Below are 24,078 nucleotides of genomic sequence, written 5' to 3' on the forward strand. Positions count from 1 at the left end.
ATAAACAATTTGTCGGTGCATACATACACCAGTAGCCAGTTTCATGTATGTGTATCCCTGATGTCTGAATCTCCATGTAGTATTAATAAATAAATAAAGATGTAATTGCTTTTTTTCATATGCTCTCATCGGGTCAGATGTTTAGTGGATCTTACAATTTAAAATGTGTTTTCACAACATGTATTCTTACTGACTCAGATGTTTATTGAAGCTTACAGTTTAACATGTGTGTCCGCAGCAACGCGCCGGGTATCTTCTAGTACAATGGGTAAGGGGAGGCTGTCAAAATACCCACACAATTATTCCGGTTTCCAATTTAAAAAATAAATAAAAATATTCCGGTTTCCCCTGCCTCCAGTGCCCACCAGAACCGAGTCCGCTCCAATGCCGTTGCCTCCCTCCTACTCCTCATAAATTCCTCCCCCTCCCTGAAACCAAACCCTAGCGCTCCTCAATCGCACATAGCACCCCGGAAATCCGCCCAGCTCGAGCCAGATTTGGCTTTGCGCGGACCAATTAGGCACCCAATAAATCCGGGGGGGTGTCCCCTTGGGCATGCTCGCTTGATCGCGTCCGGCCCATGGGAATGTCGGGGGCCGCCAGTGGCGGTGCCGGATGCGGACGCGGAGAGTACATGAGGATCCCGGAGGATGTGGACGCTATCAAGGAGGCGGTAAAGGAGGAGGGGGAGTGCCCAAGACTGCTGCGATGCCGCGCGATCCGTTGGTGGGCGAAGGTCGCCGTACTCGGGATCTTCCTCGCCGGCGCCGCCGCGGCCGCCGTCGTTTTCCTGGGCCCACTCGTCATCAAGAAGGTGCGCCCTCTCCGTGTCCTCTCCTTTGGAGGCTTCCTTGCAACGCGTTTTCCCCCACCTAATTTCGTCACGGATGCTAGATCTTTCTTTCTGTCTTGTGTTTTGCTCATGCTGTTTCTGTTGAGTCTTTCATTTAACGCGATCTATGCTGCAATTTTTTGCCTATTCTATCTACTCTGTGTTTCCTACTAATTATCGATTTCTTGTTATTATTTTTTATTTTCCTGCTTGATCCTTGAACTATGTACTACCTCCGTCCCAAATTATAAGACGTTTTGTTAGGCTATAATTTGGAACCGAGGAAGTACCGTTTTATGCATATATAATTTTCTAATTTATGTTGACCATTACGTAAATGAACGCAGTAGTTGTTTGTGTTTTAGCTGGTCGATTTGTTATTTTGTTGTATGAATATGGATATTTAATGGATTTCATCTGGAAACCAGTTTAAATGATTTTTTGGATCAAATTGGAATGTCACTGTTGAATGAACAATATTGGAAAATTGTTCTGCTAATACGAAAAAAAAGTCAATGCCTTAATATGTTCGCTCATTTAGTAACCCAATATGTGGTGTCAGCTTGATGCTCTGGGGGTGTAGGTGCCTCTAAATGGTGGACGGGTAGGGACAATCTCATAAGACTATTGGATCCTGATATGTTTGGGAATCAAGATGCCGTACTGTTTATTCCCTGTATCCACTTGCTAGTATTATCTGTGTCCTGCAGGGATATATTTGATGCTTAATTTAATTCTGTCGTTGTATTTTTGCATGATTGTGAGGTTGTTTTATTATAGTCTGTTCAAAGATCTCAATTGATAGCAGAATTGTAACATTGATACATCTCCTTAGATCAGTTTCGGTTATGGCTTAATTGATGTGGTTACTATTGCCAGCCATGCTTGTAGTTGGCAGGTATAGAGTCCATAAATAGGGTCTTACTGGCCATGCTATGTGCGGCGGCACGCCTCGCATTGCTCGTAGGCAGCTATGTAGTTTCTTATATAATTGATGAATCCTCTTTGTTTGGTTTTACCGATTAGATGATCTTTTTCTTCCATGCATAAGGACAAAGGATGGTTCCTTTACTACTAAATTGTTGGTTTATCTTCGGCAAAAGTTGCCGCCATGACACTTTCTGAGCTAGACACTGCAATGCCCACAATGCATTTTCTTGTGTATATTTAAAAAGTCTCAACATGCTTGGTTTTAGAGGTATGTATATATGTATATAATGCATCAAATGAAGTCAGTCTTGTTCAGTTGTTCTCTAAGCAACTGCTAAGGGGAAAGGAAATCAGCCATGATGATTGAATATGTCCTAAAATCAGCTGGTAGGAATGATATTCAGGTGAATAACAGGATCATATTCTCTCCATGAGTCAAATAGTGTAAATGATTAATGTAACATGCTATCAACTTCGAAAATAACTATTTCTCTTAGTCAGGTTCAGATGGTAGAAAATAAAGAAAGCAACAATCTCTTAGGTAGTAACTAATGGAACAGTGGCGTGATTTCATCAAATTACTAACTTGTAGCAACATGGCAACATATATAAGAATAATTACTGAATGGTTTCACTTGGAATATTTAGCATACAGATGGATGATGGCGTAACAATGCGAAAGGGTCTAGAAACCTTAATTTGATTCAGAGGTCAATCTACCATATTCCAATGTTAGAACTAGGACAGAACTATCCAGGAGAATATACTGTGAAAGGCACTGTTATCCCTTTGAAGGAAGAGCATGATGAGATACTACATGGTTATCAAGAGTAGCTTTTCAAATCACTGCAGACTTTCCTAGTTGACATAAAAAAGCTGGAGAGACTGAATCATACTAACAGCATCTATGCAATCTAGGGTCTGAATCAGAGATCCCTATATAAATAACTAACACATAGGGCATAAGGTAGAGGATATTTTTTCACTCTACTGGGACACACCTCCGTGGTCCTATTGGACTATATTTCTTGAAGTAGTACCTAAAGCTCCAGCTTACCTAAATGGTAATGCCCACACGTGTGGCACGAAGACAATTGGTCCAAACGCCCTAATAACCATTGGATCAAATAGCACGAAGTTTGAAACAAAGCCAGCGCCACGTAATCCGTTGCTGTCGTGCGTTCCAAAATCGTGTTACACCGGATGACCCGAGCTACCCCAACCTTATCCACCTCGCTTCCTCTCTCGTCTTCCTCCCTCCCCATTTATATCTCCCCCTCTCTCAAATCCGGTGTCTCCCAGCGATTCCATGGCGAGGTGATGGCAGTTTGCAAGGCGGAGGTTGGGGGGCCGCGGCGGAGAGACGAGAGAGGCGGCGTGGAGCTGGGCGGTGCCGCGGCATGAAGAGGGGGAACTCGGCGGCGTCAGCACCTCAGGGAGCTCGATACGCGCCGCCGGCCATATCGCGACTCCCTGTATGGTTGAGCTCCAGGCGGCACGCCGCTCTTCCCGTCGCTGCCGAGCTACCCCGCCGCCGCGCAAGCTCCATGCCCCCGCGTGCACTACCCTAATGGCGCCTCCTCGACCTCAATGACGGCATCGGCGGCGCATGAGGTGGAGAGGTGGGGGCCGCACCTCCTCATCCCAGCCGCCGCCGCCATGGCTCCTTCGTGCGGATATCCAGCCGCCGGCGCCATCCGGGTCAAGAGCTCCTTTGCGGGGCGGTGGCGGGCTTGAGAGAGAGGGGTGCCGTCCGCGTCCTCCGGCGCCGTTCGGGACAGGAGCGTCGGCGCACGAGGTGGAGAGGTGGTGGCCGCAACAGCAGCCGCCGCCATGGCTCATTTGTCCGGGTTAGGAACTCCGCGGGGCGGTGGCGGGCTTCAGGGAGAGGGGCGCCGTCCCCCGTTGCTGTCCGGGACAGGAGAGGCGGTGGCCACTGTCGACGAGTTGCTCCGCAGCCTCCACCGACGCACGCTACGCCCTCCTCCCCCTGTTGCCACTCGGTTCGTCCCTTGATCTGAACTTTGAATCAGTTCAGTAACTAATTACAGCAGTGTTTTTCTGATGAATTACCTAGCTGTGTTGATGATTCATACGTAGAATGAAACGGTTTGAATTCACAAGCTCATTGATTTGGTTGAAAACGTAGGAAAATTGTTGCCCTGTGTTGATTGATTATCCATGGCAATTTTGCCATGTCTTTTTAGGAGAACAACAAATTGTTAGTATTGTTGATTTTGCCATGTTTTCAACATTTTTGCCATGTCCCAACTTTCTTGTCATGGCAAAATTGCCATGATTTTCTAAGGAGAAATCACGCTGTCATAGGTTGTATGTCCTCTTAGGTCAGGGATCAAGGCAACTCTTTTTTAAGATGTCTTTGCTATGGGTAACCCAAGATTGAGTTTGTCATGGTAAACTTTAAGATCGAGTTTGCCGGAGTTTCAAGAGCTCGGCATGCCATAGTAGTTGCGAGAATTTCGACCGCCATAGTAATTGTGTGGCAACATTCTGGGAGTAGTTGCCATGGGCATAATTGCTACGAGTAGTTGCGACGGCAAATTTCTGTAGTAGTTGCCATGGGAACATTCTGCATTAGTTGCCATGTGCAGAATTTTCATGAGTAGTTACCATGGCAAATTTTTCTGTAGTAGTTGCCATGGGCAGTATTCGTACAAGTAGTTGCCATGGAAAATTTGTTTGGGACAACGGCAATTTTTTTATAAGGCAAATTCACTTCATTTCCCATGGCAAATTCACCTTATTGCCCATGACAAGTTTCTTTTTTTAAGATAATGTCAAACTTTTTTTTACAAACCATGGCAAATCTAGTTAAATGGAATAGATTTGCCATACTACATGTCACTTTTCTCCCTAGAACATGGCAATTTTTTCCCCTCCACCTTGGCAAGTTTATTTTACGAACCATGGCAAATTTAGTAAACTAAAATAGATTTGCCATTTTACATGGCAATTCCCTCCCCCTCCCCCCCACCATGGCAATTTTTTTTATGAAGTATGGCAAATTTAGTAAAATGGAATAGATTTGCCATACTACATGGCAATTTTTCCCGATCCACCATGGCAAGTTTTATTTTCTAAGAACCATGGTAAATTGAGTTAAGTGAAATAGATTTGCCATACTGTTGGCATGTTTCCCCCTGGCCATGGCAATTCTATTTTTTTTACGAAGCATGCCAAATTTAGTAAATTCGACTAGATTTTGCCATACTTGATGTAATTTTTCCCCAAACCATGGCAATTTTTTTTACAAACCATGGGAAATTTATTTAAATGGATCATGGCAAATTTTTCTGTAGTAGTTGCCATGGGCAGAATCCATGCAAGTAGTTGCCATGGGCAGAATCCATACAAGTAGTTGCCATGGCAAAATATTTTTTTTTGGACAATGTCAACTTTTTTTTATTATGGCAAAAATGGTTAGTGTATTTTTGCCATGTCACTTGATGTCCCACGGCACATTCACCTTATTGCCCATGGCAAGTTTCTTTTTTTATGATAATGTTAAAAAAAATTACAACCCACGGCAAATCTAGTTAAATGTTTGCCATACTATATGGCACTTTTTCCCCTAGAACATGGCAATTCTATTTTTACGAAGCATGGCAAATGTAGTTAATGGATTTTTTTTTCTACTGCTGAGTTCAAATTTGTCATATCACATGCATTTGATTTGCTGGCAATCCCCACCCCCCCTCCACCATGGCATTTCTATTTCACGAAGCATGGCAGATTTAGTAACATAGAATAGATTTGCCATATTTCATGGTATTTTTCCCCAAACAATGGTAATTGTTTTTTTTCAAACGATGGGAAATTTAGTTAAATGGATCATGGCAAATATGTTGCATTTTTTTGTTATTATGTGTTCAGCAAATGGTATAGTGCATGCAATAGATTTGCCATGCTGATTTTTTACTTCTTTATTTTTGCCATGGCAAACTTATGTTTTTTATTGCCATATCAAATTTACATTCATCGTCGTGGCAATTTTATTTTCACATCCACGGAAATTTTCGCCTCCATCGCTCACCACAAATGTACATTTATGTAGCATGGCAAGTTGTATGGCAACTTTGTATGTATGTGAGTTTCCCACTTTTGTTTTTGTCATGCCAAATTGTTTTCACTAATAGTCTCTCCAATTTTTTTGGTTTGCCACCATGTTCAGGTGCAAATTGCCTTGATCTTTTTTCATTTTTTATTCAAATTGGTTCTTTATTTTTGTAGCATGATAATTTTTACACTAAATTTTTTCATTGTGGGAACTTTTCATTTTTATCACCATGGCAATATCTGGGCTTTATTTAGTCACAGCCAAATCTGGGTTTTTTAGTCACATTATATGAATTGGATCAGACTGGGCCTTTTTTTTTTCTTTTTTTAGTCACAGCAAAAGCTTGTGCAGAGAACTGTATGAGGGGTGTGTGCTGTGCGGGCTGGGGAGCAGCTCGCACTGAATTGTTCGGGCGGGAGGGTCGTGTGGGCAGTTTTAATGTGCGCCCACACAGGGTCGTGTGGGCTGTCTCCTGGGTATGCCACACAGGGTCGTGTGGTCGCGTGCCCATTGTGCCACACGTGTGGCAGTTATCGGCGTCCGTAGCTTAAAAAATTTCAAGAGATGAAAGTAGAAGAGGCAACCTGGACTATACAGAACTCATCAACTATTTTTCACACCATGAAACTAATTTTGCTTCTTAAATATGTGAAACATCAAGCTAGTTACGCATATCCTCTATTGTTAAGGGAGAAGACACCGCTTTATTATAATATATATATCCTAAGAAAGCAAATTCTTCAAATCAAACAGCCTGTTACAGAGAAATATGGCAAGGAAAAACATCTTCAAAATAATTAATATCTGGTTTCCAACCTCTTATAATTGACTGTATATACCATCAACATGAGCTACAATAAAAAAAACATCATTTTCAAGAAATTGTGCCTAATTGTACTGGGCATGGGGAAATAACACAAAGGGTGGATGATACAATAGCATCATCGTAATGTAAAGAAATATAACTGGACAGATAGTCTACTTGATATTAATGTGACCTCGAAACGGAAACATAAATCAGTAATAGTACTGTTATATATGAAAATCAACATGAGCTACAATGAAAAGAACATTTCTTCCACTTTCATAAAAATGTCACTAACTGTACTGGGCGTAGGGGAATAACACAATCCATGTTAAGAAAGATACAGTATACTTGATATTAATTTACCTTGAAACAAGGAAAGGGTCATACGGTGCAAACATTATATATATATGAAAAACATCACCAGGAGTCACATGAAACAGATTTGTTAAAAACTGATTTCATGGATTGGATAAATTGTGTAACAATTGTATCCAAAGGTACCATCTTGGCAAAGTAAAATTGATTACCGAAACAATATTTCTAAAGGTACTGAAACTTGGAACCGAAGCTGATTACTGAATCAAACTTCCTGGAGTTGGACCTGAAGCTCAACTGGTGGGGGCACTTGAGCACTCAAGATCAAGCCCTACCATCTCGGCAAAGCAAAATTGCTTACCGAAACAATATTTCTAAAGGTACTGAAACTTGGAACCGAAGCTGATTACTGAATCAAACTTCCTGGAGTTGGACCTGAAGCTCAACTGGTGGGGGCATTTGAGCACTCGCCTTGCAGGCCCCAAGCCGTGGCTCGACCACGTCCTGTTTGTTACTTGCCAGCGACAGCATGCGCGTGAACATCACGAACAACGTTACCCTCCCCGCCGCGGACGAGGGGCTCCTGCGCCTATGCGCGGCCAGAAGTGGCGTGCTGCTAGTGCACCCCTACTTCTGGAACGCAGCCAACGCCATGCCGCCGGGGCACACATATGATTGGACAACGGATCGGAGGTGATTCATGTGCGCACGCCCTAACACCGAGGTAGACGACCCAAGGATTTGCCCGGCATGCACCGAGGCGACGCTGTGGCTTGTGGCGCTGCCTTGCAAGAGGGTGATGGTGGCCATGGCCAGGGACGACTTCCTGGCAGCCAAGGGGGTTTCAGGGCTTGGGCACACATATGACTGGACGACGACGCGCTGGATCTCAGGGGCAGCGGCTTGAAGGTGGTCATTGCAGCACGGTGCAAGGGTGCCGATGGCAGTGGTGGGGACGTGCGGTACTGTCTTAATTGGGTAAGAAGCAGGCGGTGGTGCGGGAGGAAGTGGCGCAGCGATGGAACTTCTTATAAGAATGTACATCGGCGAAGCGGCTAGGATTTGACGGGAGTTTTTAGGGAGAGCACCGGGCGGGTGGAGAGAAGCGAGAGGATCGAAGAACCAAACCAGATAAATATCAAGCGGTTAGGTGGTGAGAATGCAATAGGCACACACAAATCATACCCCATCAGATCCCCAGAATTACAGGTGTCTCCCCTCGTATATCAGTCAGATGCTGAAAAAAGTCTTTAAAAAGGAGAGTAGGATTCCTACCAGATGTAGGGTCTTGCTTATACTCTCATACCTGGTTTGAAGTTGGCTGGTGTAATTGCTTTTTCTTAAAAGGTGATTTGTCTTCGTATTTTCCGACATAATTTTGGTTGTCGTCAACATCATGGAGGAAATGTTTACAACTCTGTCCATCATTTCTAACTACATCAGCTGACCCCTTCCAAAAGTTCATATGATTAGGTCAGAACAATGTAAAATGTTGCAAGGATAGAGCACATAAAGTACAACTATGCTTGCATTTGGATCCTGCTTGCTGGTGTTACCTGAAATAAATTATGTGGGCAAGCCCCCCACCCCCACCAAGAAGTTCATGATCATAAGGATGCTCAGCTGCCTATTGATGATCTTTCTCTGTATCAACCTCAATATTACGAATTCTCATGCAATTGTAGACTGATTAGCATCTCATAGTTATGCTACCTGTACCAATTTCAGTGAATTATCTTGTTGCCCTCTTAAACAGACTGTTTGCACACCTGCATGTGTTTCTGTAGCTGCTTTTGATTCTAAGATATTGTGCTAGTATGCTCTTGGTTTGTTGCTGACATTGTTTTGCATGTTTCTGTCCTTCACAGGTGGTTGTGCCGATTATTGACTGGCAATCAAGAACTTTCAGCCGACCAGTTATTCTTCTAATATGTTTTGGTGCAATCGCTTTATTCCCAAGTGTCTTGATACCTTCTTCTCCCTTTATGTGGATTGCGGGGATGACCTTTGGATATGGTTATGGCTTTCTGATAATTACAACGGCGATGAGCATAGGCATGTCATTACCATTTTGTATAGGATCTGCGTTCCATTCCAGAATACACGTGAGGCTCTCAGTCCCATCTTTTTCAGCTATGTTTTATCCAGATAGTACATGAAACCAGTTTGTTCGTGTCTTCATATTTTATTATGGAAATAATGGTTGATGGTTGTCATGCAGAGATGGTTGGAAAAATGGCCGAAGAAAGCTGCTTTTGTTAGACTTGCTGGTGAAGGAGATTGGTTCCATCAATTTAGGGCAGTTGCTTTACTTAGGATTTCTCCATTTCCATATATAGTTTTTAACTACGCTTCCGTGGCTACAAATGTCAAATATTGTCCATATATAGCTGGTTCAATGGCGGGAACCATACATGAAACCCTCCTTGCAATTTATAGGTTTGTACCTCTTCCACATTTTGCCTTCTGTAGGTAGTCAGTCAGTATTGGTGTGGTTATTGAATCCATTTGCAAATAGTTCACGAATAACTTGATTGTATCTCACCCAATCTGCTATTTTATGGAATTGGAATGATGATGCGCACCTATACCTTTTGCTAGCATAAATATCGTTAGCTTTATGAGTTTTTGCCAATGCAAAATCTGCTTTGTGAGTTCAACTTTGGCCATGGAGGGTAGAAATTTTGTCGGCACCTTTCTTCATTTCTAATCTTCTATGCGATCAATCTAGTTATAGTGCTTCAGGCAGCACATCCCTCCGACGTACAAATCCAAATTTTCCACCTGGGCTCTTGGTTTACAGTGTGTGTGTGTGTGTGTGTGTGTGTGTGGGAGGGGGGTTTGTAAGATTCATAGTTGGATGCAGTATGAGAAATAATGCACTTGCTAGCTCCTGTCCTTGGTAAAAAATAAGATGGTCTCGCAGGAATTATATCTAGCTGTTTCAGGATTATGTATTTTATTCTATACATGTAAACATATATGCCTGGTTTAATTATCTTTCTGTGGTATGGGTAAATTAATTTTGTCGATATTTGTTGTGAACAGTGGGAAGCTCGTTCAAAGCTTGGCTGCGGCGACTAGCCAAGGGTCTTTCTTGTCAGTGGATCAGATCATCTACAACGGAATTGGCTTTACGGTTGCTGCAGTTTCCACTGCTGCAATAACTATTTATGCGAAAAAGGCGCTCCAAAAATTGCAAGCCGAGGATGAGCTATGTTGATATCCTTGCTCCGGATCAAATCTTAATGCTAGGTCTCCTCCAGGTGTAAACTACAAACGGGCACTACTAATCTGGTTTCAATCGTCAACAACCTGCAACAGTTGTAAAGAAAATAGAGATCCAGAATCACTTCCCTTCTCTCTTCTTTTGGTTTTGTTTTAAGTAGAGAGAGAGAATTGCCAAAATTAAGAACTCCAATCAATGTACGAACCGGGGCCTGTGCAATGTATATTTCAAGCTGCTTAAGGTGAAATTATCTTTGTTTTGTTTATTGATGAAGAAAATACGAGCACCATTTTTACCATCTGTGATGCACACAGTTTGCCTTTCAGTTCAACTGTGTTATTAGAACCAAAATGCACACGTAGTGAATAATAGTTGGATATTTTTTTCCAATAAAGGGTGGATTTTATTGACTTGTAATGTTGTATTAAGAGAATACAATCATCAAGAATACACACTCGATCTCTGTGCAACTAAGATGCATAGTTAATATTAACTTACACAAAAAGAAAGAAAAAGCGACCTCCAAAAGCCCCGCCGAAGCAGCACAAGCATGCATAGCCTCGCCGAAGTAGCTCAAGCATGCATCAGCCACCAACCATCAACACCGACCCCCATCAATTATAGCACCCGCACCGTGGGAAAAGGATTACATGCCTTGCCGGCAAGGCTTGTACAAAAAGTGGTCTGCCGGGAGGCCTGGCAACCGCGCCTTATGGGTAAAACTTGCGAAGATGTTCAATGTTCCAGGAGTTACTCACTGGAATTCCATCTTCGGTCTCCAGGCGGACTGCGCCGGGCCTGGTGACTCGTATTACCCATAAGGGCCTTCCCACTTTGGCGTCAACTTGTTGGAATTCTTGGCGGATTGAACTCGCCGAAGAACAAGGTCGCCTTCCTCAAGGCTTCGGGTACGAACCTTGTGGCTATGTTAGCGGCGCAAGGCTTGCTGGTAGCGAGCAGCTCGCACAGCAGCCCGAAGACGATCTTCCTCAAGGAGTGTCACATCATCGTGGCACAACTGCTCTTGCTCAAGCTCGTCATAAGCGAGCACTCGAGGTGACCCGTATATGAGTTCCGTGGGGAGAGTTGCTTCTGCCCCGTAAACTAGGGCAAAGGGTGTCTCGCCAGTGGCTCGATTTGGCGTCGTTCTGATCGACCAAAGAACCGTTGGTAACTCATCAACCCAGCGCCTTCCGCACTTGTGTAGCCTGTCAAAAGTCCTGGTCTTGAGGCCTCGCAACACCTCTGCGTTTGCCCTCTCGGCCTGGCCGTTGCTTCTGGGATGAGCGACAGAAGCAAAACAAACCTTGCTACCGAGGTCTTGGATATACTGCATAAAGGTGCGGCTGGTGAACTGCGTGCCGTTGTCGGTGATGACTCTGTTCGGCACACCAAAACGGCAGACTAGCCCCTTGAAGAACTTGACGGCTAATTGTGCTGTCACCTTTCTCACTGATTCTACTTCCGGCCACTTTGTGAACTTGTCGATCGCGACGTACAAGTACTCAAAGCCCCCGACAGCATGGGGAAAGGGGCCCAGTGTGTCGAGCCCCCAGACCGAAAATGGCCAGGAAAGAGGGATTGTCTGAAGAGCTCTGGCTGGTTGACGAAGCTTCTTTGAATGGAACTGGCACGCTTCACACATGGTTACTAGCGCAGCTGCATCCTGGAGAGCGGTGGGCCAGAAGAAACCTTGCTGGAACGCTTTGCCGGCAAGGGCTCTTGACCCTATGTGGGAGCCACACATGCCTCCATGTATCTATGCCAACAGCTCCAGTCCGTCCTCCCGAGGAATTCACTTCAATTTCACACCGTTCTGTCTCCTTCTGTATGGGGCATCATCCACAAACTGGTACATGCTGGACCGACGGGCTACTTTCTCCGCTTCTTCCTATTCCTCAGGGAGTTCCCCTATTTGGAGGAAACAGACGGTGTGCTGCGCCCATGCTGGAGCCTGGGGCTCGATGGCAAGGACTAAAGGCTCATCTTCGGCCGTAGGGGCAGCTGCCTCTATGGCCAGGGCTTGGGGTCCTGCCGGAGGTTGCTGCCCCTCGGCAAGCTTGGGGCACCCGGCAACGTCCTTGCCGGCGGCTCCTGGGAGCTTAGCGGGAAAGTACTTTCCAGGGCCTGCCTTCCTTCGCTTGTTCTGTCCTGCTGATGGCTCAACAGATGGCTGGGTTAATTGAAGCACAAAGGTACCTGGTTCCACAAGCAACTTGAGGGCAGCACGTTTTGACAAGTTGTCGGCAATGCTGTTCTCTGCTTCGGGAACATGCTCCGCATGTAGACCGTCAAAACGCTCCTCCAACTTCCTCGCCTCATCCACATAGGCCTCCATCAACGGGCTCTGGTAATCCTTGTTAACTTTCTTGACGACGAGCTGCGAATCACCTCTGATGATGAGCTTCCTGATTCCGAGGTCTGCCGCGATCCTGAGACCGGCAAGCAATACCTCGTACTCTGCTGTGTTGTTTTTTTCGGGGAAAGTGCATTTGGACCACGTACTTGAGGTGTTCTCCGGTGGGTGCGACGAGTAGCACGCGGGCACCAACACCTTGTAGCGAGAAAGCCCCATCGAAGTACATGATCCAATCACGGCTCGTTTCCTTGCCGGGAAGGGTGGTCTCTTGAATCTCCTCGTCGGGCGTTGAGGTCCATTCTGCTATGAATTCTGCCAAATCTCGGCTCTTGATCGTTGAAGTACTTTCAAACTTGAGACCAAAACTCAATAGCTCCAACGCCCACTCCACAATCTTCCCAGTCGCATCTGGTTTGTGCAAGATTCGTTGCAGAGGGAGGCGGGTGACGACGGTGATCTCGTGTGCTTGGAAATAGTGACGCAGCTTTCTCGAGGCCATAAGGAGGCCGAAAAGTAGCTTCTGCATCCCGGAATATCTTGATCTAGCCCCCTACAAGAGGGAACTGACAAAATAAACTGGGTGCTGCACCACCTTCTTCTTCTGTTCAACTTCGCCCATCTGCGCAGACTCTGTCTTGCCGGGATTGGGCCTTGCCGGCGTCAGGCCCTGCCGGGGAGAGCCCCGGCCCACCATCCGACGGCTCCGCTGCTACTGCTGCTTCTTCCTCAAGTTCCCTCTGTGCTACTAGTGCAACACTAACCACTTGATTCGTCGCCGCTAGATATAGTAGCAACGGCTCTTGTGGTTTAGGTGCGACTAGTATTGGCGTGGAGGAGAGGTACTTCTTCAAATCCTGTAGCGTTACCTCTGCCTCCGGAGTCCATTTCATTGGACCCGCCTTTTCAAAATTTTGAAAAAGGGGAGGGCGCGCTCAGCAGATTTGGAGATGAACCTACTTAGAGCAGCAATGCAGCCGGCGAGCCTACGGACGTCTTTGACCCGTCTCGGCGCCTCAATCTGCTTGATCGCTTTGATCTTGTCAGGATTTTCTTCGATCCCGCGTTGGGACGCCGAACACGCACTTCTCTGGGATGAGCTTGAGGTTGATCTTACGCAGGTTTGCAAATGTTTCTTCCAGATCCTGCACGAGTGTGGCCTTGTCCTTGGTTTTGACCACTATATCATCCATGTAAGCTTCCATATTTTTATGCAGCTGGGGCTCAAAACCAATTTGGACCGCTCGGGCGAACGTCGAACCGGTGCTTTTCAACCCGAAAGGCATTTGTACAAAACAGTACGTACCACATGGGGTGATGAACGCGGTCTTTTCTTCGTCTTCCTTCATCATGAAGATCTGATTGTATCCTGAATAGGCGTCGAGGAATGACAGCAGGTCACACCCGGCAGTGGAGTCCACAATCTGGTCGATGCATGGAAAAGGGAAAGGATCCTTTGGATAGGCCTTATTGATATCTGTGTAATCAATACATAGCCTCCACTTCCCATTTGCCTTACATACTACCACTGGATTGGCCAACCATGTGGGGTGGAGCACTCCTCTAACCAAGCCTGCCACCTCTAACTTCCTGATATCTTCGATGATAAACTCTTGCTGCTCGAAAGCTTGCTTCCTGACCTTCTTCTTGACGGGCCGTGCATGAGGACAGACAGCAAGATGGTGCTCAATCACCTTCCTGGGAACGCCGGGGATGTCGGATGCTTGCCATGCAAACACATCGACATTCGCCCACAGGAAGGCGACGAGCGCGCTTTCCTATTTGCTGGCAAGGGTGGACCTTATGATAAAAGCCCCGCCCATGCCGTCCTCCTTGACGGGCACCTTCTTGGTCTCTGGTGGTGCTGCCTTGGATTTCTTGCTCTTGCCGGTGGAGCTCTCTGGCACGTCCTCGACGGGAGCGCAGCACTCTGAAGAGGCGCGTTTGCCGGAGTGGTGCAGGAGGTCTTGCCGGAAGAGGTCTCACCGGAAGGGGCCTTGCCGGCAGAGGCAGAGGTCTTGCCGGCCTTCTTCCCTCCCAGGGCTTCAGCGGCAGGAGCAAGTGCCTTGGCGACCGTTGCTGCAACTGCCTCCCGGTAGAGTTGGTCGGCGCAGATGAGCGCGTCCCTCTTGTCAGAAGGGACGGTGATGATGCTCAGTGGCCTGGGCATCTTCAACGTGTTGTAGGAGTAATGTGATGCCGCCATGAACTTGGCCAGCGCTGGGCGGCCAAGGATCCCATTGTAGGGCAGATGGATCTTGGTGACATCAAAAATGATCTTCTCCATCCTGTAGTTCAGCTCGCCCCCGAATGTAACAGGCAACGTGATTTTACCTTTCGGCTGACTCCTCCCAGGGTTGATTCCTTGAAACGTGCCCGTCTCCTCGAGATCTCCATCGGGGATTTGCAGCCTCTTGATCACAGTGGGCGAGATCAAGTTTTGACCGGCCCCACCATCAACTAGCACTTTTGTCACCTTGAGGTTGCATATTGTTGGTGAAACCAACAACGGCAAACACCTGACCGCAGTCGTGCGATCAGGGTGATCCTCGGTGTAAAAAATGATAGGTGTGCTGGACCACTTCAGTGGCTTCTGGGCATCGAATGACGACTCTGTCGCAGTGACCTCACGCGCCCACTGCTTCAGCCGGTGGTGAGAGGTATGCAATGAGGCGCCACCGTCGACGCACATGGCCTCTGTAGCTTTCTGGAACTCATGCTCGCCGGACTCGTCGTCCTCCCCATGATCGTCATCTCTCTCCTTCTCACGGCCCCGAGCAGGCCTCTCTTGTTGATTATCCTTGCCGCGGTGACCTCCTTGGCCGCCACGCTTCTTGCCGGGCCCCTCAGCACCATCCTGGCCCTTCTCCTTGTCCCGCCTCTCATATTCGCCTGTTTTGTTTCTCTGCAAGCAGCTCAACCTGTCGGCAGTCCTGGAGGTCGTGGCCCTTGGTGCGATGGATCTTGCAATACTGCTTGTCGGAGCCTCCTGGCTTGTTGGCAGCCGCCAAGGCCCGGCAGGCGGCGCACCCGGCAAATTCCTTGCCGGGGTCGTCAGCCTTGGCCTTGTTGGCGGCGCCGGGGTCGCCGGATCCCTCAACGGCAAGCACGGTCTTGCCCTTATGCTTCCTATTGCAGCGTCGACCCTTCCTTGCTGGGGCGGCGACGTCTTCGTCTGTGGAGTCGGTTTCTGCGTCGGCATCTTCGCCGGGGTACTTCCTTCCTTCTTCAGCTCGAGCACATCTGTCAGCTAGAACATAAAGCTCGGCTACATCCTTGACCTTATTCATCCCCAGCTCTTCGCTCATCTTGTGGTTGCGCATATTCTGATGGAATGCACTGATGACAACAGCGGGGTGAACATCTGGGATGCTGTACTGCACACGGTTGAACCTTTGTATGTACTTGCGTAGGGACTCGCCGTCCTTCTGGGGGATGACATGCAAATCGTTTGCCTAGCCGGGAGCTTGGTGGCCTCCGATAAAGGTGCTAACAAACTCGTGGCACAGATTCGACCAGGAAGAGATGGAATCCACTAGCAGGTGCATCAACCATGACATAACATTGGGCTTAAGTGCCAATGGAAAGTAGTTGGCGAGCACCTTGTCGTCGCGAGCCCTGGCGGCTTGCATTGCGATGGTATAGATGCTGAGGAACTCCGACGGGTGAGTCTTGCTATTGTACTTTTCCCCAACATCAGGCTTAAACGTGTGGTGGGAGGGCCACTGCCGCAGCTCACGGGTAAAGGCCGGACAACCCACCTCGTAAGGTAGGTCGCCGGAACCCCCCGGTGTCGGGTGGTCCATAGTGGGCCCCGCATGCCTATCTGACTGATGGCGCGCTTCCCGCCGCCGCTCGATGGTGGTCCGAGCGTCCTCCTGAGCTCGCTCTCGAAGAACTTGACGTTGGTCGCAGCGGGCCCGCGGGTCGGACGACGCTGTGGAAGCGTTGTCACAAGCGTCGGCCCGACGAGCCGACGACTGCTATTGTTGGCATGGGGGAGGGGAGTGCACCGTGATCGCAGCACCCCCAGTCCTCCCTCCTCCGGCGGGCACCGATTCTACCAAGCGCCGGCACGAGGGTCCCGCTAGCTGCGGTTCATCTTTGTTGGTGCAGCTGATGAGGCTCCGGATGGTGGCCCTCCACTCGTCGAGCTTCTCCGCAGCATGAGGGAAGTCGAGGAGCAGTTGCACGCGCGCCAACGCTTCTGCTGGCGTGGGTGGCGGGGAAAGCTGTGTGGACCGTGCCGCGCTCCGACTTCTAACCATGTTAGAAGGAGCTCTACCACGGTCTCGCAGTCGACCGCCGCTTCCGCCAGTGTCCAGGTGCGCACGCCGGCCCGGTGCATCCTGAGAGTGACGCAAAGGGCTCTACCCGCGGCGGCGCCCGGGGGCACCGACGTCGCGGCGTTGCTCAGGCCGCGGCGCGGGTGTCGGTGTCAAAACCGGCGGATCTCGGGTACGGGGTTCCGAACTGTGCATCTAAGGTCGATGGTAACAGGAGACGGGGGACACGATGTTTACCCAGGATCGGGCCCTCTCGATGGAGGTAATACCCTACTTCCTGCTTGATTGATCTTGACGAATATGAGGATTACAAGAGTTGATCTACCACCAGATCGTAATGAAGGAAATATGCCCTAGAGGCAATAATAAAGTTATTATTTATTTCCTTATATCATGATAAATGTTTATTATTCATGCTAGAATTGTATTAACCGGAAACTTAGTACATGTGTGAATACATAGAAAAACAGAGTGTCACTACTATGCCTCTACTTGACTAGCTCGTTGAATCAAAGATGGTTAAGTTTCCTAGCCATAGACATGAGTTGTCATTTGATTAACGGGATCACATCATTAGAGAATGATGTGATTGACTTGACCCATTCCGTTAGCTTAGCACTTGATCGTTTAGTATGTTGCTATTGCTTTCTTCATGACTTATACATGTTCCTATGACTATAAGATTATGCAACTCCCGTTTACCGGAGGAACACTTTGTGTGCTACCAAACGTCACAACGTAACTGGGTGATTATAAAGGTGCTCTACAGGTGTCTCCAAAGGTACTTGTTGGGTTGGCGTATTTCGAGATTAGGATTTGTCACTCCGATTGTCGGAGAGGTATCTCTAGGCCCACTCGGTAATGCACATCACTATAAGCCTTGCAAGCATTGTAACTAATGAGTTAGTTGTGGGATGATGTATTACGGAACGAATAAAGAGACTTGCCGGTAACGAGATTGAACTAGGTATTGAGATATCGACGATCGAATCTCGGGCAAGTAACATACCGATGACAAAGGGAACAACGTATGTTGTTATGCGGTTTGACCGATAAAGATCTTCGTAGAATATGTAGGAGCCAATATGAGCATCCAGGTTCCGCTATTGGTTATTGACCGGAGACGTGTCTTGGTCATGTCTACATAGTTCTCGAACCCGTAGGGTCCGCACGCTTAACGTTCGGTGATGATTTATATTATGAGTTTATATGTTTTGATGTACCGAAGGTAGTTCGGAGTCCCGGATGAGATCGGGGACATGACGAGGAGTCTCGAAATGGTCAAGACGTAAAGATTGATATATTGGACGACTATATTCGGACATCGGAAAGGTTCTGAGTGATTCGGGTATATTTCGGAGTACCGGAGAGTTACGGGAATTCGTATTGGGCCTTAATGGGCCATACGGGAAAGGGGAGAAAGGCCTCGAAGGGTGGCCGCACCCCTCCCCATGGACTGGTCCGAATTGGACTAGGGAGGGGGGCGCCCCCTTCCTTCCTTCTCCTTCTCCCTTCCCTTTTTCCTATTCCATGTGGGAGGTGGAATCCTACTAGGACTAGGGAGTCCTAGTAGGACTCCACACTTGGGCACGCCCTATGAGGGCCGGCCTCCTCCTTCCTCCATCCTTTATATACGTGGCCAGGGGGCACCCCATAGACACACAATTTGATCTGTTGATCTATTCCAGCCGTGTGCGGTGCCCCCCTCCACCATATTCAACCTCGGTCATATCGTAGCGGTGCTTAGGCGAAGCCCTGCGTCGATAGCAACATCATCACCGTCATCACGCCGTCGTGCTGACGTAACTCTCCCGTGAAGCTCTGCTGGATCGGAGTTCGCGGGACGTCATCGAGCTGAACGTGTGCTGAACTCGAAGGTGCCATACGTTCGGTACTTGGATTGGTCGGATCGTGAAGACGTACGACTACATCAACCGCGTTGTGCTAACGCTTCCGCTTTCGGTCAACGAGGGTACGTGGACACAGTCTCCCCTCTCGTTGCTATGCATCACCATGATCCTGTGTGTGCGTAGGAATTTTTTTGAAATTACTACGTTTTCCAACAGTGGCATCCGAGCCTGGTTTTATGCGTAGATGTTATATGCACGAGTAGAACACAAGTGAGTTATGGGCGATACAAGTCATAATGCTTACCAGCATGTCATACTTTGGTTCGGCGGTATTGTTGGATGAAGCGGTCCGGACCGACATTACGTGTACGCTTACGCGAGACTGGTTCTACCGACGTGCTTTGCACATAGGTGGCTGGCGGGTGTCAGTTTCTCCAACTTTAGTTGAACCGAGTGTGGCTACGCCCGGTCCTTGAGAGGGTTAAAACAGCACTAACTTGACAAACTATCGTTGTGGTTTTGATGCGTAGGTAAGAATGGTTCTTGCTCAGCCCATAGCAGCCACGTAAAACTTGCAACAACAAAGTAGAGGACGTCTAACTTGTTTTTGCAGGGCATGTTGTGATGTGATATGGTCAAGGCACGATGTTATATTTTATTATATGAGATGATCATGTTTTGTAACCGAGTTATCGGCAACTGGCAGGAGCCATATGGTTGTCGCTTTATTGTATGCAATGCAATCGCCCTGTAATTGCTTTACTTTATCACTAAGCGATAGCGATAGTCGTAGAAGCAATAGTTGGCGAGACGACAACGATGCTATGATGGAGATCAAGGAGTCGCGCCGGTGACGATGGTGATCATGACGGTGCTTCGGAGATGGAGATCACAAGCACAAGATGATGATGGCCATATCATATCACTTATATTGATTGCATGTGATGTTTATCTTTTATGCATCTTATTTTGCTTTGATTGACGGTAGCATTATAAGATGATCTCTCACTAAATTTCAAGATAAAATGTTCTCCCTGAGTATGCACAATTGCCAAAGTTCGTCGTGCCGATACACCACGTGATGATCGGGTGTGATAAGCTCTACGTTCATCTACAACGGGTGCAAGCCAGTTTTGCACACGCAGAATACTCGGGTTAAACTTGACGAGCCTAGCATATGCAGATATGGCCTCGGAACACTGAGACCGAAAGGTCGAGCGTGAATCATATAGTCGATATGATCAACATAGTGATATTCACCATTGAAAACTACTCCATCTCACGTAATGACCGGACATGGTTTAGTTGATTTGGATCACGTGATCACTTAGATGATTAGAGGGATGTCTATCTAAGTGGGAGTTCTTAAGTAATATGATTAATTGAACTTTAATTTATCATGAACTTAGTCCTGGTAGTATTAGCATATCTATGTTGTAGATCAATAGCTCGCGATGTAGCTCCTCGTTTATTTTGATATGTTCCTAGAGAAAACTAAGTTGAAAGATGTTAGTAGCAATGATGCGGATTGGATCCGTGATCTAAGGATTATCCTCATTGCTGCATAGAAGAATTATGTCCTTGATGCACCGCTAGGTGACATATTGCAGGAGCAGATGCAGACGTTATGAGCGTTTGACAAAGCTCGGTATGATAACTACTTGATAGTTTAGTGCACCATGCTTTACGGCTTAGAACCAGGACTTTAAAAATGTTTTGAACGCCACGGAGCATATAAGATGTTCCAAGAGTTGAAATTGGTATTTCATACTCATGCCCATGTCGAGAGGTATGAGACCTCTGACAGTATTTTGCCTACAAGATGGAGGAGAATTGCTCAGCAAGTGAGCATGTGCTCAGAATGTCTGAGTACTACAATCACTTGAATCAAGTGGGAGTTAATCTTCCAGATAAGATAGTGATTGACAAAGTTCTCTAGTCACTATCACCAAGTTACTAGAACTTCGTGATGAACTATAATATGCAAGGGATAACGGAAATGATTCCCAAGCTCTTCATGATGCTGAAATCGAAGAAGGTAGAAATCAAGAAAAGCATCAAGTGTTGATGGTTGACAAGGCCACTAGTTTCAAGAAAAAGGGCAAAGGGAAGAAGGGGAACTTCAAGACGAACGGCAAGTAAGTTGCTGCTCAAGTGAAGAAGCCCAAGTCTGGACCTAAGCCTGAAACTAAGTGCTTCTACTGCAAAGGGACTAGTCACTAGAAGCGGAACTACCCCAAGTAATTGGCGGATAAGAAGGATGGCAAAGTGAACAAAGGTATATTTGATATACATGTTATTGATGTGTACTTTACTAGTGTTTATGGCAACCCCTCAGTATTTGATACTAGTTCAGTTGCTAAGATTAGTAACTCGAAACGGAAGTTGCAGAATGAACAGAGACTAGTTAAGGGTGAAGTGACGATGTGTATTGGAAGTGGTTCCAAGATTGATATGATCATCATCGCACACTCCCTATACTTTCGGGATTAATATTGGAACTGAATGAATGTTATTGGTGTTTGCGTTGAGCATGAATATGATTCGATCATATTTATTGCAATACAGTTATTCATTTAAGTCAGAGAATAATTGTTGTTCTGTTTACATGAATAAAACCTTTTATAGTCATACATCCAATGTAAATGGTTTACTGAATCTCGATCATAGTGATGCACATAATATTGATGCCAAAAGATGCAAAGTTGATAATGATAGTGCAACATACTTGTGGCACTGCCGTTTAAGTCATATTGGTGTAAAGCGCATGAAGAAACTCCATTGGATGGACTTTTGGAATCACTTGATTACGAATCATTTGATGCTTGCGAACCATGCCTCATGGGCAAGATGACTAAAACTCTGTTCTCTGGAACAATGGAGCGAGCAACTAACTTATTGGAAATAATACATACTGATGTATACGGTCCGATGAAGGTTGAGGCTCGTGGCGGGTATCATTATATTCTGACCTTCACAGATGATTTGAGCAGATATGGGTATATCTGCTTGATGAAACATAAGTCTGAAACATTTGAAAAGTTCAAAGAATTTCAGATGAAGTGGAAAATCATCGTAACAAGAAAATAAAGTTTCTATGATCTGATCACGGAGATGAATATTTGAGTTACGAGTTTGGTCTTCAATTAAAACAATGTGGAATAGTTTCGCAACTCACGCCACCTGGAATACCACAGCGTAATGGTGTGTCCGAACGTCATAACCATACTTTATTATATATGGTGCGATTTATGATGTCTCTTACCGATTTACCACTATCGTTTTGGGATTATGCATTGGAGATAGGAGCATTCACGTTAAATTGGGCACCATCTAAATCCGTCGAGATGACACCTTATGAACTGTGGTTTGGCAAGAAACCCAAGTTGTCGTTTCTAAAAGTTTGGGGCTGCGATGCTTATGTGAAAAAGCTTCAACCTGATAAGCTCGAACCCAAATCGGAGAAATGTGTCTTCATAGGATACCCAAAGGAGACTGTTGGGTACACCTTCTATCACAGATCCGAAGGCAAGACATTCGTTGCCAAGAATGGATCCTTTCTAGAGAAGGAGTTTCTCTCAAAAGAAGTGAGCGGGAGGAAAGTAGAACTTGATGAGGTAACTGTACCTACTCCCTTATTGGAAAGTAGATCATCACAGAAATCTGTTCCTGTGACTCCTACACCAATTAGTGAGGAAGCTAATGATGATGATCATGTATCTTCAGATCAAGTTACTACCGAACCTCGTAGGTCAACCAAAGTAATATCCGCACCAGAGTGGTATGGTAATCCTGTTCTGGAGGTCATGTTACTTGACCATGACGAACCTATGAACTATGAGGAAGTGATGATGAGCCTAGATTCCGCGAAATGGCTTGAGGCCATGAAATCTGAGATGGGATCTATGTATGAGAACAAAGTGTGGACTTTGGTTGACTTGCCCGATGATCGGCAAGCCATAGAAAATAAATGGATCTTCAAGAGGAAGACGGACGCTGATAGTAGTGTTACTATCTACAAAGCTAGACTTGTCAAAAAAGGTTTTTGACAAAGTTCAAGGTGTTGACTATGATGAGATTTTCTCACTCATAGCGATGCTTAAGTCTGTCCGAATCATGTTAGCAATTGCCGCATTTTATGTAATCTGGCAAATGGATGTCAAAACTACATTCCTTAATGGATTTCTTAAAGAAAAGTTGTATGTGATGCAACCAGAAGGTTTTGTCGATCCTAAAGATGCTAACAAAATGTGCAAGCTCCAGTGATCCATCTAGGGACTGGTGCAAACATCTCGGAGTTGGAATATACGCTTTGATAAGTTGATCAAAGCATATAGTTCTATACAGACTTGCGGTGAAGACTGTATTTACAAGAAAGTGAGTGGGAGTAATACAACATTTCTAATAAGTATATGTGTATGACATATTGTTAATCGGAAATAATGTAGAATTTTCTGGAAAGCATAAAGGAGTATTTGAAAGGAGTTTTTCAAAGAAAGACCTCTGTGAAGCTGCTTACATATTGAGCATCAAGATCTATAGAGATAGATCAAGACACTTGATAAGTTTTTTCAATGAATACATACCTTGGCAAGATTTTGAAGTAGTTCAAAATGGAATAGTCAAAGAAAGAGTTCTTGCATGTGTTGCAAGGTGTGAAATTGAGTAAGACTCAAAGCCCGACCACGGCAGAAGATAGAAAGAGAATGAAAAGTCATTCCCTATGCCTCGCCATAGGTTCTATAAAGTATGCCATGCTGTGTACCAGATCTATTGTGTACCCTACACTGAGTTTGGCAAGGGAGTACAATAGTGATCTAGGAGTAGATCACTGGACAGCGGTCAAAATTATCCTTAGTGGAATAAGAATATATTTCTCGATTATGGAGGTGACAAAAGGTTCGTCGTAAAGGGTTACATCGATGCAAGTTTTGACACTGATCCAGATGACTCTAAGTCTCAATCTAGATACATATTGAAAGTGGGAGCAATTAGTTAGAGTAGCTCCGTGCAGAGCATTGTAGACATAGAAATTTGCAAAGTACATATGGATCTGAATGTGGCAGACCCGTTGACTAAACTTCTCTCACAAGCAAAACATGATCACACCTTAGTACTCTTTGGGTGTTAATCACATAGCAATGTGAACTAGATTATTGACTCTAGTAAACCCTTTGGGTGTTGGTCACATGACGATGTGAACTATGGGTGTTAATCACATGATGATGTGAACTATTGGTGTTAAGTCACATGGCGATGTGAACTAGATTATTGACTCTAGTGCAAGTGGGAGACTGAAGGAAATATGCCCTAGAGGCAATAATAAAGTTATTATTTATTTCCTTATATCATGATAAATGTTTATTATTCATGCTAGAATTGTATTAACCGGAA

General features: G+C 46.0%; 1 protein-coding gene across 1 annotated transcript; it reads left to right on the forward strand.

The window, feature by feature from the left end:
• Positions 1–289: 289 nt before the first annotated feature.
• LOC109774278 (uncharacterized) lies at positions 290–10,439 on the forward strand. Its single transcript, XM_020332998.4, has 4 exons — positions 290–814; positions 8,832–9,068; positions 9,185–9,402; positions 10,012–10,439. The coding sequence occupies exons 1-4, from the start codon at positions 581–583 to the stop codon at positions 10,184–10,186; spliced, it is 864 nt and encodes a 287-aa protein (XP_020188587.1). The 5' UTR covers positions 290–580; the 3' UTR covers positions 10,187–10,439.
• The last annotated feature ends 13,639 nt before the right edge of the window (positions 10,440–24,078 follow it).

Source organism: Aegilops tauschii, chromosome 2 (genome assembly GCF_002575655.3).
Source record: "Aegilops tauschii subsp. strangulata cultivar AL8/78 chromosome 2, Aet v6.0, whole genome shotgun sequence".
NCBI lineage: Eukaryota > Viridiplantae > Streptophyta > Magnoliopsida > Poales > Poaceae > Aegilops > Aegilops tauschii.